Raw genomic sequence first — 17,422 nt, 5'->3', positions numbered from 1 at the left:
TGAGGACCAGTGTGGAAAGAGGAACTGTGAGACACATCGTTGCTGGTTGCACAACTGAGGCTTGAGTAAAGGCTTGGAATCGCTGCCGTGGTGAATACGGTCCCCACCTGGATTTTATTTCCTTATTGCTCACAGGATCGCCTCCTTACACTGCAGCGTCTGTGTACAGAGCATCTGCGTAATGGGATAACTTTACATTTTACTTAGAAACAGTAGAAGTACAGTTTCTTACACCAGTTACTGTTGCCGAGCTGCGCAGAGGATGCTGCAGCGGGCCCCCAAGTGTCCTGCTCCGGCGCCCGCTCTCCCCCCTCAGCCGGGGCTCCGGGTGGCGCGAGCGGCGCGCCCCGCCCGCCGCGCCTCGGAGGTGCGCGGGGCAGCGCCGCCGTGACGTCACGACGCGGTTGCCATGGGGACGCCTGGGGTCGTGCCTGACGGCTGTCGTGAAGCAGCAGGAGGAAAGCGAGGGAGGAAGCAGGGGGAGCCCAGGCCCAGCCCGGCCCCCCGGCCCGCGGGGAGTCGGCTCCGCGCCGCACCCCTCCGCCCTCGCCACTTCGCAGTCGGAGTCAGGAGGAGGAGGACGAGGAGGCGGCGCTGCCGCCTCTGGCTATGTAGGGGCCCCAGAGCGGGCAGATCCGGAGGCCGCTGTCCGCCTCTGGAGCTCGGCGCCGGGGCCGGGCCCGGGGCCGGGCCCGGCGGGATGTTTTCCAAGAAGCCGCACGGGGACGTGCGGAAATCCACGCAGAAGGTGCTGGACACCCGCAAGGACCCACTCACCCGACTCAAGCACCTCCGCGTCCTTATCGGTGAGGCGGCCGGGAGGGGGAAGGGAGCGGGGCCGCGGGTCCCGGTGTGGGAAAGACCGGGAATTTGGAGGGACCTGCTGGGCGCTGGGGCGGGAGGCGGGCCCGGGGCTCAGCCCCCGCGGGACAACCCACCCGGCGAGCGGGGAGGACCCCCGCCCGGCATGGGGGGCCGGCAGGGCCAGCCTGCAGCAATGTGCGGGGGGCTGCGGGACCCCGCGGGCGCGGCGCGGGATGCTTCGCTCGGCGCCTTTGTACTGAGACACGGACGTTTCCGTCTAAAGGTGGAATTGCATTGGTAACTGTGGAAGGAGGCGAAAAGTGGTGTTCTTCCCATGTGGATTATTCTCTAGAATACAGACTGCTAAGTTGCTGCGCATGAATAGAAGTGGCTGGCGAGCTCAAATGGTGCCTGTAACTCCTGAATCCATTTCCCGTACATTCTTACAGTAACAATTTATATTTGTGTATGTTTTCAAGGTAAGGGCTACAGTAGTAAGTGCTCACTAGCGTAGATGTGAATGAGCTCCTATACAGCCAGATTTAAAACACTTTTGGTTTGCCAGTTGGTAAAGGAGGACATACAAGCCCTTAAGGGCTGCCGCAGTTCCATGTGAACTGCCAGTTAACCTGACCAGTGAATTAGAAATTGTGTTTGTACGGCATAATTGCCTAATGGAAAAAAAAAACAGGGGAAACAAAAACGTACCTAGAGTTAACCATTCCAAGATATCTGTTAGTTGCATGTGTTTCTAAAAATCTAAGTTATTGTCATCAAGCTGTCCTTGAAAAACGAAGCGTGCTCTGGCGTGTCTTTTGGGTGCTTCAGTCGTCTAAATGCATGTGTTGCTTCTGACAGTTTTATCAACACGTGAGCAGGGCTGGGTCAAGGGCAACTGCATTCCGTGTTTAGCACAGAATGCTGAATGGATTATTTTGGGTTCTGCCCACAGTCTGGTGGTATTTATGTATCCTGTCCTCCAAAGCTGTATTCTTTCCTTCCAAAGGAAAACGGCTATTGCTCCCTTTATTTGTATTGGTCTTTAAAGGAACAGGTGTTCCCATGTTGCACCATCTGCTGCTTCATGAGTTATTTTCTGCAACATAGTAATTATCTAGATTTGAAATGGAGAATAGTTGTGTAGCTATAGAAGAGATTTCTGTAATCAGATGTGTCCCCTTGCCCCTCTCGGAATGTACCACTCTTCCTAACTAGCTGTACTGAGCCTGATGTGGCTTGCTCTGTGTTGGTTTTTAGCTGCTTACTCAGTTGAAACTTAAGAGGAAAAGACATTTTGAAGAAACTAAGTACCTCTCTGAATTCAGATTCCCTGGCTAAAGTATGTTGAATATTTCTAGTTTTGCTTTAGTCTGCAAAACACTCTGAATGATTTTGATCTGATCTGTTGTAGATTTTGTATTTATGTTGCTTTTAATTTATTTACAGTGGTTTTTTTCTTTGGCTTTCTTAATAATTGGATGACTTCTGTAAGTTGTAAGCTGTAAGCTATGTCAAGCAGACATTCTTATCTAAGGTTTCTGTTTATTGGCTGTAGGACAGACTAAATTTGCTGGGGATGTTTTCATATGATGCCTCTCCCCCTCCCATTCTGTATATCTCAGCTTTGAAGCATAGCTCCCACACATCCTTTCTTCAAGTTTGGGAGAACACAATGTGTGAGTGACTGTGTAATTAGGGAAAGGTGTAACAGTACTCTTCAGCTTGTCTGTTTTGGATACAGCCGCAAAAATTTGTCATTATGCAGATATTCTTAGGTGCATGAGGTACAAAAACAAGGTCTTTTTTTAGGGTAGAAGAGTAAGAGTAATATTCCCACTGTAGAGCATGAGAAGTATACAGCAGATTATTTGAAGTCTATCTTCGGGTGTGATCACCTCATTAATCCTTTCTCTGCTGCCTCAAGTGGCTTCCAAAACATAAACTCTATGCCCTTGCTTCTGCAGTTGTTTCTTTGAATAATCTTTAGAATCAGATTTTAAAAAATTAAGGTGCCCACATAAGACGGACTGCTTCCTGAGGTGGCTTCACATACAGGCACCATCCCACAGCTTGAGCAGTGAGCTACTGCACATCATTTTGTTCTCAGTGACAATTCCCCCAGAGTAATAATTGCCATATTTTCCATGTGTTCAGGGGAGCCATGCCAGCTATTGCCAACAGACAATCTGAGGGGATAGGGCAGGAAATCTCAGGTCAACTCTGTTCAGCGTCTTCCTGAAGATTGCTCTTAGCCTTTGCACACTGGAGACTAAAAGACTATCCAGAAGAGAATTTTTTGCAGTTTCACATCTAGGAGAAGGAGGGAATTTTCTCTTGTTCTTTAATTTAAAATACTTTCAGTAGGCCTGCAAGGCATATTGGACCACTGTTCATTTTTTTTTTCTGTACATTTTAGTCTTTTGTTCAGCAACAATAAACAGGTATGGCCTTGGTTTCATGGTTAAGACTGGAGGAGAGGAAAGGGAGTATTAGTTCATTTCCCCACTATTTTACCAAGGCATCCAAAGCAGCAGTTCTCCAGTAAGCCAAAATAATGGAATAGTCATGAATAGAGGTGAATTATGGACTGCTGACTGTCTATTAGCCGAAGAGAAATCTAAAAAATTTAATTATGCTAAAAGACTTGAGAGTTGCATCTTCCAAGGCAATGGTGTAAGTCAGGCACCATATAGTCTAAAAATATTTAAATTAGTATAATGCCACTTCTAGTAAGGATCTGAAGAGACTGAAAAATATTAAGGCACCTAATACGAATCTAAGTGGATGGATAGCACTAAGGTCTGTGCCTTTTTTTTTTAACAAATTAGGTGTAGTGTACATTAGATGGAATTTTTAAAATGTCTTTTATAAGATAGCTTTGAATACAGTGATGTATTCTTTCAGGAAAGTATCCTGGTATTGGCGGCATCTCAGGTTAAATTTAGTAAAATATGCAAATTAGTCTGCATAGGGATATATAGAAAATTTGGTGTCTTTTGTAAAGCGGTGATTATACCAAATACCATTGCATTTTTAGGAGTCTCATTGCTTTTGACAGTGTACAGAAGATTTAGGTATCGGAATGACTCAGATGAGAGTAAAACTTTAATGTGGCACTGAAAGCTTTAAAATTCCTTTGTGTAGGAACAGAGGGTGAAAAATATGTAAACATATATGGAAAAGGCTAGGAAATAACATCTATTAAAGCTTATCAAATTTGAAGTTACAATAAATGATTTTTATCTCGGGAAGCTCTTGAATTCTAGACTAGTGATCAGTTATAGGCAAGCTGGGGGAAAAGGCATTTCTTGTGGTTTGGGTTTTGTTTTTTTCTGGTTTTTTTTGCTTTTTATAAAACTCTTCGTTAGATAACTGCTCTTTGCCACTTTAGTCCAGTGTTCTGTCTCTGGTTCTCGGATCTTGCCTCCATTCAGCTTTTTTTTGTAATTCAGGAACCAGAGAAAATTCTGTGAAATTCAGGTGACTAATTCAGAATTGATTAAATTATTTATTAAAGTAAATACAATATATGACACATCTATTCATGTCACAGATATAAGGTTTTTTTAGTAGAAGTCAAAGCCTTTAGGAGACCTCTAAGTATTAAGAAATATTATTCTTGCTAAGAAATGCTAAGAAAAATTGGAAAGATTGAAGTCTCATATCTTGGGACTTAGCAGTATGTGAGCAGAGGTAATCTGCTTTTCATTGTTATGTTGCTGCAGTATACTTCTTGAAACAACTGTAACTATCTGGTTTCATAGATTTTATTCTTTTGAGATGTATTCCTTTCTTCCCATAGGGAAGTGTTTATCCCACCCTGCTCCATTTGGCTTTTTCCTCTCACTTCTGGGAAGTGCCTGAAAGTCTCATACAGTTCCCTGGTGCTCATTTGGTCAATGTGTGATATTTAGCAAACTGCTCTGCTGTCTTGTCTTCCTGTCTGCTGGAAATGCTGTGACAGTTGTGTTTACTGTGTGTGACTGCAGTAGTTGGAGCATCCGAACCTTGAGCAGGAATGTGGAATGGGATCCCCCTGAGGTCTGTGTGGCAGCAGCAAGGCCTTGCTGGGACGAAGGCTGCCAGCTGCAATGGTGCAGGGGTGATCACTGAGGCTTCTCTAGCTGGTGGAGGGGTGGCACATTTTGTACCTTACAGAGTTAGGTATTGCATGTACAATGATTTTCCAGAAAAAAACACATCCATCTATCCATCCATCTATCCATCCATCTATCCATCCATCTATCCATCCATCTATCCATCCATCTATCCATCCATCTATCCATCCATCTATCCATCCATCTATCCATCCATCTATCCATCCATCCATCTATCCATCCATCTATCCATCCATCCATCCATCCATCCATCCATCCATCCATCTATCCATCCATCTATCCATCCATCTATCCATCCATCTATCCATCCATCTATCCATCCATCTATCCATCCATCTATCCATCCATCTATCCATCCATCTATCCATCCATCTATCCATCCATCTATCCATCCATCTATCCATCCATCTATCCATCCATCTATCCATCCATCTATCCATCCATCTATCCATCCATCTATCCATCCATCTATCCATCCATCTATCCATCCATCTATCCATCCATCTATCCATCCATCTATCCATCCATCTATCCATCCATCTATCCATCCATCTATCCATCCATCTATCCATCCATCTATCCATCCATCTATCCATCCATCTATCCATCCATCTATCCATCCATCTATCCATCCATCTATCCATCCATCTATCCATCCATCTATCCATCCATCTATCCATCCATCTATCCATCCATCTATCCATCCATCTATCCATCCATCTATCCATCCATCTATCCATCCATCTATCCATCCATCTATCCATCCATCTATCCATCCATCTATCCATCCATCTATCCATCCATCTATCCATCCATCTATCCATCCATCTATCCATCCATCTATCCATCCATCTATCCATCCATCTATCCATCCATCTATCCATCCATCTATCCATCCATCTATCCATCCATCTATCCATCCATCTATCCATCCATCTATCCATCCATCTATCCATCCATCTATCCATCCATCTATCCATCCATCTATCCATCCATCTATCCATCCATCTATCCATCCATCTATCCATCCATCCATCTATCCATCCATCCATCCATCCATCCATCCATCCATCCATCCATCTCTCTATCTCTCTGTCCCCAGTCAATTAGCAGTTAATTGCAATTTTTAGGATCATTAAAGTGGAAATAATATGACATTATTCTTATATATATGCAGTTTCATCAGACTGCAACATCAAGCTAAAATTCTACAAAATGGTAGTTTATAAAAGTTTGTGCTAGTAATCTTTCAAGCACCAAATCTTGGTGTATATGTCCTTTTGCTAAAACAGTGCTTTGAGCATTCTGTAAATAATTAAGACAACCAGGTATGTTATCCTTCATAAGGGCATACTTTAGCAATACTGACTTTTCATTTTGATATTAAATATGTTGGTGCTACCTGCTGAATTTGAAGTTTCAGTTAGAATTTGGAAATTATGTATTTTTTAGAAAAGCTGAAATCTCTAAATATTTAATGATTTCTGTGAAATCCTACTCTGTGCAAGTAAATCAAATGAATCTACTTGATTTAAAATTTTCTTACAGGGCTGAGTTTTTAAGATACTTGTTTTTTTTGTTGGGTTGGGGTTTTTTTCCTTCCTTTTTCACTTTCGTGGAGTAGAAGCTACAGGCCTATAATCTGTTAATCTAGAGTAAAGAAAAAAGGAAATACATTGTTTCTCATTAATTATTTTGTTTGCATCTGATATCTAAAAATATACTGCTTTTTTCTCTGGAACTGTGGAGAGAATACTTGTAAAATGCAAGAAAACAGAGTATCTAAGGTGTAGGGTGTTTGTTGTTATTTTGTTTTGTTTTTTTTGGTGGTTGGTTAGCGCTGGACATCTCATGTAAATAGTCTTTGAAAGGGAAAAATCAAATTACATTGGACAGAATGAAATGGACTGCATTGACATCCATTCTGATTTATTGTTTAATATTAAACAATATACTTAAACAGAGATTGCATTCGTTTAAAGGGATTTTAATTTAAGAAATCCATTTCACTGGCAGTTAGCCCTAATGCTTCAGCTGGATGGCATTCATTGGTGTTGCATCAACATCATCAACATCAGTCATAAATGAAAAATGTTTTATCATTGTTAAAGTGACAGCAAACGAGAAGCTACAGCAAAAGTAGCTGCCTGGAGTTTCAGTAGACGTGCAAAGATTTATTATTTTTGGCAAGAGTTGTAGATTTTTCTTTTCTTTCCTGGTTAGTCTGACTGCAGAGGACATGTCACTGCTCATATAACTCAGGGATCTGGATGTGGATTGCATGCAGTGTAAGAAATTTGGCTTCATGTTCTGTCACTCTTGACTTAACCCTGAGCGAGTTATGTTTTGGTCAGGAGCAGAGGGGGAAGATTTACTCTGCTTCAGTATTTTGGCTAATGTTACACTCGACTTGCAGAGTTCAGTTGTGGCCAGGGCTGTTGAATTGCAAGGCTGAGGGATGGAGCCAGATCGAAGCCCCAGGGCAGACAAAAGGGAGACTCTGATCACTTGTTGCAGAGGAAAGGTCTGTGTGGGTTTAGCTTTGACAACTCGGAATGAAAATAAGTACAGTACTATGGAAGTGTTTGAAGTTGCTTAAATAAAAGCTTAAGTTCTGGAACACGTGTGAATTGTTGTGGAAGTATTTCTTAAGAGTTTACTAGTGTAACTCTTAGTCTGCAAGCACCATTAGAGAATTAGCTTGGAAAGCTGATGGCTGCTTCTCTTTCCTGTAGGGCACTGGTGTTTACCAGTCTGTATGCAGATGATGTTCATTGGTTCTGTTAACCTGCTTATTCATTTGTGATTTTTTTTTTCATTTGTATCTGAAATATTGTGATGAGGCATTCAGACTTGTCTGACGCTAAATAGAAGTGCATTAGAAGATTTCTCTAAGTTATATTCCTTTTTCAGTACCAAAACTTTCAAGAATATTTTCTTTGACAAAATGACCTTTTTTTAAAAAAAAAAGCTTTTGCTAAATAGCTGTTGGTTAGATCTGAAACAGTAAAGAGTAATGTGAAGCGTTTGTTGAATAGATTTGGATCTATGGTCTATTATCAGGGCTCTTTCACTTTGACAGTCCGTAAAGCATGCCAGAGCCACCAGTTCGTTCAGAGGTTTCCCGCTTAACCTTTCTCAGTTACATTCTTTTCTATTTGACACAGTCCCAATGTAACCAAATCTCTCTACTGTGTTGCTGTAAAGAAACTCTTAAATTTTTCATCATGGGGAATTAAGAATTAATAGGTTTGATTATCCATTGAGGACATGGAAACCTTTGCTTTCTAGTGGCACCAGTTTGTTACAGGGATTGATACTGATCTTGTCAGTCCATAGCAGGCCTCTGCTTTACAGAAATAGATCCAGAATTCTGGCTGGCTTCCAGGTCATTGTTTGCTGCAGTTGTCAGTTTGGGTTTTGGTAAGGGCAAGGGAAAGTGACTTAAAAGCCAGTAAGTCTTGGAATAAGACAGGATAATGTTTTCATTATACTAAATGCTGTGGCAATTTTACATATAAGCATAATATTACAGTCTAAAACTCTTAAAATAGAACATAAAATTAACCACAATTTAATCTGTAAGGGTACGGACTATTTTTTTAAATTCCTGCAATGTAGTGTGAACTGTTGAAGGTTCTCTTCAGAAGAGTTAAAATATATGTCTAAAATATGTTTTGGCAGGGTTTGTTTTAAGAAGAAAATTACATTTAAGCACAGAGACACCATACTGCATGAAATTAAAATATTGTAAAGCAAGTAAGCTAGTACTTTTCTGCACAGGACAGAACTTGAAAACAATTAAAATACTGAACTTATGCTTTTTACAGTAGAAACTTTAGTTTTTACATCCCTTTGAAATATAGTAGTATCCTATTTTTTCCTTTCACATTCTGAGGGACTTTTCCAACTACTTAATATGGTGCCAGATCTATTTCTGAGTCTTTGCCTGCTCCCAGTGTGGAGATAGAAGCAAGAACACAAGAAGTACATTAGTTTGTGTTAGTTACATGATCTGTGGTAGAAGAATATAAAGTTCTTTTGTTTAAAATAAAAAATATGAATGCACTGGAAGTAGTAGAGGAAAACCTGTTTCTGTGGAATCCCACTTCACACAAAAAAAGGCTATGTCCCTCTTCTTAGAAAGACAGAAAATAATTAAGTAGCCAAAGCAGAGGAGCAAGTTAATGGAAATTCCCAGTTCAAGGCTGTCTGAAAAGGATGTGCTGTTTGTAGAAGAAATTACTTTTACCTCTATGCAATTTGCATGATACTTTGAGAGAGCATAGAGAAGACACAGTGAGCTGATGTTGGAGAAAATGGTTGTGACATGAGAATTGAGGAGCTGTTTCTTTAGCTGATGACAACCATAATTGTATTCAGGTAAACTGAATATTTTAGAGATATTAGAAAAAATCTCAAATCCTTAATTAAGGAAGGAAGCTATAACAGCAGCATATAACTGAAGTTTTAATGGTATAGTAATCAAAGAGAGCAATATTCTCTCCCTGCATTAGTAGTGTGGATTTTGTTCAGTATAGAGGTAGCTGTGATACGGAATGATGTGTACAGGTGGCCAGGTCAAGCCCTCTTAAGGCCTACATTATTATCTCCATGCCATATATGCTATTTTTTGCCCTTCTCCTTCTTGCCATAATTCATGTCAAGGTATTCATAATGAATTTCAAACTTCTTGATCAATGCCAGTTTCGAAATTTTTGCAGCAGCAGCTTACTGAATCACTATAGGTGTCCTCTGATGATGAGCAGATGTTCTCTTTTGCTGTAGGTGGTAAGCCTGAAAGATGAACAGCTGTTTTCCCTCCCTTAGAAGGAAAGCTGGTTTTCAGCATCAACAAAAAGAGTTAGTGGATTTTTTTAAAAAAATATTATTTTCATGTAATAAAAGACTAAAATTCTCATTAAATAAAATGTTATATTTTCTTCCATCTGAAGCAGTAGTATTTATTGCCTAATACAGTTGTTGTTAACTGGTTTCAATTTTAAAAACTTGCTCTTGATTTTGCTATCAAGTGTGATCTTAGAAAGGAATCAGAGTGAAATGCATTTGCTATAGAAATTGAAAAGTCGAGGAATTTTTTACTCTTCTCCTACTCTTGCAAGTTATAACTGTATTTTGAAGGTATGCTTTTAATGTTAATTGGGTGCTAGTGGTAATAATACAGGTCTACCACTGCTCCTTCAAGCATTTTTTGAGGTGATTGACACATTATTCTTACATAAATACAAAACAAACAAAAAAACAAAAAAAAAGAAAGGACAAGCTTCTGAAATTCCACCTCACCCCCCCTTCCAAAGGCAGAATGTCTTACCACAGTAGCAGTTGTACATATGCAATTATGTGGTAAAATTACAGTCACTGTTCAGCTAGTTATATAGACAAGCTTTCAGTTTGTTGCCTGAAGAATTTAGGAATAGCGTCTCCAGAAATTACTGATTGTTGTATTAAGATTGAGTGTTTAAAAGAATATATTTGATTTAGGCTTTTGGATTTTTTTCTATTGGTCTGCTTCAGAGTTGACCCTTTGAATGAGGGAAGGAATGAGGGCCTATTTCAGGAAATGAAGCATTTAACATGCCTGCAAGAATGCAGCATTCCTGTGTTTTAATTGGAAGAGACCCTGTTTAACTGCTTCCTATCCCTTTAGTATTTGGAATTAGTATTTTCTGCACCTTTGCATTGAGTGAACCATTCCACTGCTTTCTGCATGCAATTCCTGTACAGTCCTATAAACATATGGACTACGAGATATCTTCTGTCACCTTTCCTTGCTTTCTTTTTTTTTTCTTTTTCTTTAATCCTTCCATCTCCAACTCTTGATTTTTCTTCCAGTATTTTCTAGTCCCTTAGGGCTCTGCCCGCAAGTGGAAGTGGTTGTAATTGTTTTGCTTATGCTCTAATCATAGACCCATTTAGTGTGCATTTCCCTGATCAACTGAGAATCATCATTCAGCTTGGTGAGGTGGAATTGGTTTTTGTTGTCCTTTAACATTTGCATCTCTAAACCGTAGCAGTTCAGCTGCTGATCTGTAGGTGGTGTGGCAGTTTGTACAAACCCTGGGGTTTGATAAGCCTGTAGATAGGTCAGGCACATGCTTACTGCTCTGGACCACTGTTTATTCCAGCTAAGCTGCCTTGCTTAAGAGTCGATCTTGGCTGCTGATACTGCACTATCTGCTCCAAGAGTACCCTGGCTCTACTACACTCATTATGCAAGATGTTGGCAGAATGCTGTGATACAGCAAAAATTAAATCTGTGTTGTAAACTTTTATAGCAAAATTTGTGTTAAAATTGAGTTAATAGTCCTCTAGAGCTATATAAGAAAACATAGCTGAAAATAAGCCATGCTTTTGCCCATCCTTTCAGTTCATTGTTCCTGACTTTTTACTCTACCATTTGTATGTCCAGTCATGTGAGATGATAAAGATTGATGTAACTCTAAAAAGGGTTAAAAACTCTGTGGTCCAGTACAGAATTAGAAGGAGCTTTTTAGAAGATATATCTACAGAGGAAGAGGGTGTTCCAGTGTATAAAGCTGGTGAAAGGGTATAAAGGTATTGTTTGCCTCACCTTCATCTTTTGCCTTTGTTTCACTTCAGTATTCTGAAAGAGGAGAGTTTTGCCATATAAAATGCTGTCTTCCTGTTCCTCTGTGCTTCCATGGTATTGTTTTGTCCACCTAGTTTCTCAAGTCTTGTGTAGCTGAATAACAGGACAGGGAGTGTCTAGACAGTGTGTACTGAGGCTTGGTTGTTTAAAATGATCATGTTAAAATTAATCTAGATAAATCACTGTGTATTTCTTTATTGGGAATTTGCAGAAAACCATCTAGAGAGTTGTGGGAAGAGAGTCTGGAAACCTTCCTGGGATACAAAAAAGCACATTCCCCCATACTTAGTGATATTTCCGCCTCAGGGTATCCCTGAGATCCCATCTTCTGATTTCCCTAGACTACACAGTCAAAGGAATATGAGGGACTGAACCAGACTAGAAAGTAAAGTAAATCTTGGAAGAAAGAAAGTAAAGTAAATCTTGGAACTTGGAGGGAATAAGGAGGCAACAGTGGGAATCCAATGCTGCTGTTTGCATCCTCACAGCTTGTTTGTCTACAGAGCAGATGTGTTCCTCACTTAACATCCTTCTTCCACTTTCTTCAGTAAGTTTAGTTGTGCTTAGTAAATACAGTTGGAGATTGTGATGGTCTTTCTGTTGTAGAGTTTGGGCAGTGTCACTAGCTTTATTTCTAGTAAATTAACAATTGAAAGCAGATTCATCTGTACAGTGATGCAATTTGGGCTCATGGCTGGTATTTGTTTGCTTTACTGTCATGCAAACAATGGGTGTTCAAGATGCTGCTTCCTGTTTTAAAATTCACTAGGTACTTATGGCATGCCATACTGAATTTAATTAGCTTCAGTGTAAAGAGTTAAAATTTCAATAGTTTCTTTACTTATTTAGTAATACATTTAAAAAAACAATGATTTCTCTTCTAAATATCTTCAGTACTTACTGCTGGATATTTGAAAGAGGTATAAACAATGTTCTGTTCTGTTTTTCAGAGAATGCAGAATCAATTGATCTCAAACAGTTTTTCGACCTACATTTTTCACATATATACTATGTGTTCTTTGAAAACTTTGTGACTATTGAAGTGGGCCTTAAACAAAAAGGTCAGTATTTCAGATAGAACTCTTTCTATCTTGATGCTTGAGTCTTTGTTTTGAAATAAAGCAGGGTGCTATAAAAAAAGTTCTGAGTGGTCACAAATGACAACATTAGCTGCACAGAAATATGTCTAACAGCTAACTTTGCAAATAAAGGCAGAGCAATGAGATGTGCATGCAGTGGAGGTGAGCAAAAAGTGTTTATTCTCTGATGACTGTGTTTACCCTTTTGCAAAGTGAAGATTCTTAAGGTGTTATACTTTGTGTTCTCCAGACTTAGTCTTTAACAAGATATTGTGCAACTTAATCTCTCCCACTTGTACATGCCATAACAGGAAGTTATGCAAATTTTAGCTGCTATCAATTTGTATTTGTGGCATATAATTTTTATTTCCAGAAGCAGTGCAAAGTTATGGTTGTTTATGTGCAGGTTTTCATTTTACACATTTAAAGATCTTTGTTTTGATAATGAAAGTGCATCTTCTATTTATATTTAACTATTTAACTATTTTAACTCTTTATTTTTGCAACTAGGTCACAAGTCTCAGAGAGAAGAATTAGATTCTATTCTTTTTATTTTTGAGGTAAGGTATTTTGAATATTTTTTTGCTTTAAGTCCTATTCTACAGTCATCTGTAAAGACACTTTTCATTTAACTGCATTCCATTTTACTTTTGCATAGAGCTGCATTTATGTGCTTTGTGTGAAAAATAAAAACTTGCAGTTTTACAAGATTTCTAAAGTAGAAAAAGATGTTTTCTGTCTCTAGATAGTTGATTTGTGATCTTTGGTAGTGGTATTTCCTCATAATGTGTTCTACACACTGAAATTCATAGAAAGGTGATCTCAGTTTAATCATGATATTTTTGACCTTTTGATTGCATGTTATCTCTGATTTTTCATAATAGATTGCTACTGCAGTAAATTTTTTATAGATCCTTAAAAAAATAAATCCTTATTTTAAAAAAATTCATTATTTGAAAATTGCATTTCACAATATTCTTTCCAAAAGCATATCTTGACTTAATTAAGATGAATTAGACACCAACGAAATATTTTTGTCAAATCAGAACATTTCTCAGCAGACACTATAGTTTAGAAATAGCTTAGAATGTCAAGTTTTTGTCTTTCCTTTTTGATGGAGGCTTCTAATTATAGAACAGGGATTGTGTTTCTTAAAAATATGCAAGATTAAAAGCTGATTGATGCTTATCACACGATGGAATACAAATTAAATTTTTATTTATTTATTAGTGAGGTATGCTGGTGAATGTGAAAGAGTGCTGGTTCTTTCATTCACTAGTTCCTGCATATAGGATTATTAGGTGATTTGTGCTTTGGAAGCAGTTGCACAGTGTGCTGGAGGGCCACACCCAGGAAAAATCAGGTCATTTACAAGTTGCAAATGCCTCCAGTGTAAGTCTTGCAAGTCTTAGATTTTGAATTGCTAGCTTTGTTCTGTTTCTTGTTTCTGGAGATGATAGTTCTATTTGTAGAGGTCTTGTCTTCACTGTCTTGCTGTAGCTTATTACTCCTCGGTTGAGAAGGCCAAAGCAAATGTTTGCTTGTGCCACAGAGGCAAGTTGACAGCTGAGCATCCTAGCTGAAGCCATTAGAAAGGTGGAATTACTTAATGCAATCTGTTGTGAACCAGAGCAAGTGAGATAGACACTCATCCCATTCCATTCCCTGTGCTGTAATCAGCAGTGTCCATCAGAGAGGTAGTGGAGCCAGATGACCTGCAGTGACATCTGAAGTCTCCAGTACAGGACTTACAGACAGTCTGTCAGAGCCTTTGGGCTTCTTAGCCTTAGGAATGAGGTCATCTTGAAAGGACAGTAATGCTTCCAAGGAAAGCATTGTGGGAGTTTTCTAATTTGATGCTTTAGCTTCTGATCTGTGGCCTTTGTGAAATGCCTGTTTGGTCTTTCAAGAGCGATTATCTGCAACCTACACCCTTGGGTTCTGGTTTTTTTTAGAAAATTTTACAGCTCCTTCCTGAAAGGATTCATCAGAGGTGGCAGTTTCATAGTATTGGTAAGTTGATTTTCTCTCCCTCTTCCTCTCCGTCTCCCTTTCATTTTACTTTTTATAGTAGCTATCAATTAATGGCTAGTATGCCACTCATTTTCTTAAACTTTAAGTGGCTTAACAGGGATTATTGTCTGGAGAATTAACAAAAAAACCCACCAATGTAATGAATACTCTTCTATATAGATTTAAATCTGGGAATATAGAAATAGAAGAGTGGCTGAGAAAGAACAAGGACAGGTGAAAAGTTTGAAGTTTTAATTATTTTTTTTCCTTATTTTCTTTATCTTAGTAATATATTTCAAAATAGCATGAAGTACTTGTAAATAGAGAATGCTGATTTTATGCATTGTGATGACTTGAGAATGATTTACTTTTAATGTACACTTCTCAAAAGTCCTTGGGGAAAGTTATTCTATGAAAAGGCTATGAAAGGTGATATTTGATTTTTTTTTTCCTTCTGGCATTGAATCAGTTGCTTGAAGGTATCAAGGTCACCAAGATTAAACTAGAGATTGCCAAGGACTTGTTTAAAAGTGGCTATCAAGTCTGACCGAGAACTCTGACATTTTACTTGATTTCTTTGCTTTTGTTCTTTCTATATTTTTTTTTCTCCTTTGTTTTTAGGGTTGATTTTAAAGAAGCTTCTTCACACTGGAAATTCATTAAAGGTATTGCAAAAAGTTGCATGCACTTTTGTCTACAATACATAAAAGTACAATTAAGAACAAAACACAAATTTTTACAGTAAAAACCCAGGAATGAGATGGAAAAATGAGAAACATGATGTGTGTCATGAAAGAATGACTCCAAATCATCAGCTTTATCTCAGTAAAACCACTCACAGTAGTAATATGTTTATATCCTGTAGCCAGTGGTTTAAAGGATTTTGCATTAACAGAGTAGTAAGCATTAACTGTTCATTGTTAGGGCAAGGAAGCTGATTTTGGGAATTGGGCTACTTTGGAAGTGGAAGATTATCTATGCCAGGGAGACCTGCTGGTGGGTACAGTACTTTGAATTGTTGGGACAAAACAGGTGCAGCACTCTGTAAACCACCTGCAGGCTTCTCTGGTACTGAAATTCTCCAGTATGAGAGCCAGGAAGGGAGTGCTCTAGGATTCTATTACCTTTTTGAAGGAGAAATGGAAGAAGGTAGAATTGGCCCTTCTGATATAGAAAGCTCTCTCACTCTGTTGTTATAATTAATGAACATATTTAGAAATGTTATTTCAGTCTTCGTATTTTCTGGAAAATGCATGTGGTATCTTGCAGTGCTGTAGTCGAGCACATGATTAGACGTGTTGGTTTTCTTCCTCTTCTTTCAGAGAAACCCCTGTAAGAAATTCTTTGAGGCAAACAGCAGTGAAGGTGGCAGGCTTGCCCTTGCATTTCATCAGGAGCAGCAGATGTGTTAGTTTGGCTCTGCTGATTGCTGGGGCTCACGTCTGTCCTCAGTTTTTTTATCCTTCTTCTCCCTCCAGGATAAATGGAAATACTTTTGTTTGTTCTGGCACCAGATAACTTACTCCATGTTTTTTTTCCTTTAAGATACGTCGAGAGGGTGTGCGTCTCTTTCTTTTGTGGCTGCAAGCACTTCAAAATAACTGTAGTAAAGAACAATTATGGATGTTTTCTTGCTTGATTCCTGGATTTTCATCACCACAGTCTGAATACGGTCCCCGAACACTAGATAATCTCATTAACCCTCCCCTTAATGTCCAAGAAAGTAAGTAATTTGGTAATATTACTCAATTCTTGACATAATTCAAATCTTGTCACAGACAAGGCAAGATGAAGTAACTGATATACAAATGCAGGGAGATAATGGAGTAACTGAGATGAGTTACTTAGCAGTTTGTCAGGTCTTTCTGTAGCACTTCCTGGTTTTTTTGTTGTTTTTCAGAATGCATTGTTTTTTGTGGTTGTTGGGGTTTTTCTCCCCAAGTAGGTTATTGTAGCTTAATGCATAGTGGTGAAAATAAACTGACCAATTGTTTGTAGTTCTTAAAAATTGCAAGAGGATCCTGCACCTACTGCAAACTTGCACAGGTGAATTTTGCTTGTGTCAAACACTTGCACTGGCTTTGTTCATACTCCAGGGAGCAGGCTGTGCAAAGCTCCTGCTGGTGTGGTCTTCAAGAGAATGAGTGGTTGTTGGGCCAGTGTGTAAGGGCAAACATGTCTGTGTGTGACCGGGCAGTTAAAGCTGTGGTATTCTTGCAACTGAGAATCTTCAAAAAGAATCAGACCTTGTAAATTGCAAAACTTGAGGTCTTAAAGGTTTGCATGAGTGGAAAATCTTGAGCATTCTGAGATTAAGTTTATATACTTTTTGGTTTTTTGTGGGTTTGTTTTGTGGTTTCGTTTTTGTTTTATTTTTTTAATATTAAGGTCATTATCTTGGCCCTAATTAATAGTGAGGATGATTTTTTCTCTTAAGATGGTACTTAGGACAGTTTTTCCTTTGTACGCTCTAGTATTTTGTGCCTCCCAACTCAATTTATTCTTAATAGTGGAATTTGAAGCTCATTTATTATTGATTTGCAATGGGATGATGTCTTTGAATGTAAGTGCAAACTGTGCATTCACATAAATGGGAATAAAAATGAACACTTTTTCCCCTGAATGTGCTTTGCTTTCTTTCCATCTTCTCTTAGTATTTGAGTGTTTTATTGCTTATAGAGGAAAGCAGTGTCTCCATGACTAGTAATTAAATTTGCTGAAACACAGCAGACAAATTTCTTGGCAGGATAGTTCTGCAAGTAAAATTTTGCTACCTA

At 38.9% G+C, this 17,422-nt stretch overlaps 1 protein-coding gene across 16 annotated transcripts in view; it reads left to right on the top strand.

Moving 5' to 3' along the window:
* The first annotated feature begins 463 nt into the window (after nt 1–463).
* The window catches only part of RALGAPA1 (Ral GTPase activating protein catalytic subunit alpha 1), a 132,941-nt gene continuing 115,982 nt past the window's right edge, over nt 464–17,422 (top strand). For all 16 annotated transcript variants that reach the window (XR_001331301.2, XM_005520288.3, XM_088057820.1 and 13 more), the window contains exons 1-6: nt 464–806; nt 12,504–12,614; nt 13,143–13,192; nt 14,588–14,645; nt 15,267–15,310; nt 16,191–16,368. Coding sequence is in view for 15 of the 16 variants with exons in the window: in XM_005520288.3 (XP_005520345.1) it covers nt 701–806; nt 12,504–12,614; nt 13,143–13,192; nt 14,588–14,645; nt 15,267–15,310; nt 16,191–16,368 (547 nt within the window). In the remaining variant the exon portion in view is untranslated. The remainder of the gene's footprint in view (nt 807–12,503; nt 12,615–13,142; nt 13,193–14,587; nt 14,646–15,266; nt 15,311–16,190; nt 16,369–17,422) is intronic.

This window comes from Pseudopodoces humilis, chromosome 7 (assembly GCF_049639895.1).
Source record: "Pseudopodoces humilis isolate 2021_Gansu_Grassland_sample_001 chromosome 7, ASM4963989v1, whole genome shotgun sequence".
Classification (NCBI taxonomy): Eukaryota; Metazoa; Chordata; class Aves; order Passeriformes; family Paridae; genus Pseudopodoces; species Pseudopodoces humilis.
This window is presented reverse-complemented; position numbering and strand designations above follow the sequence as displayed.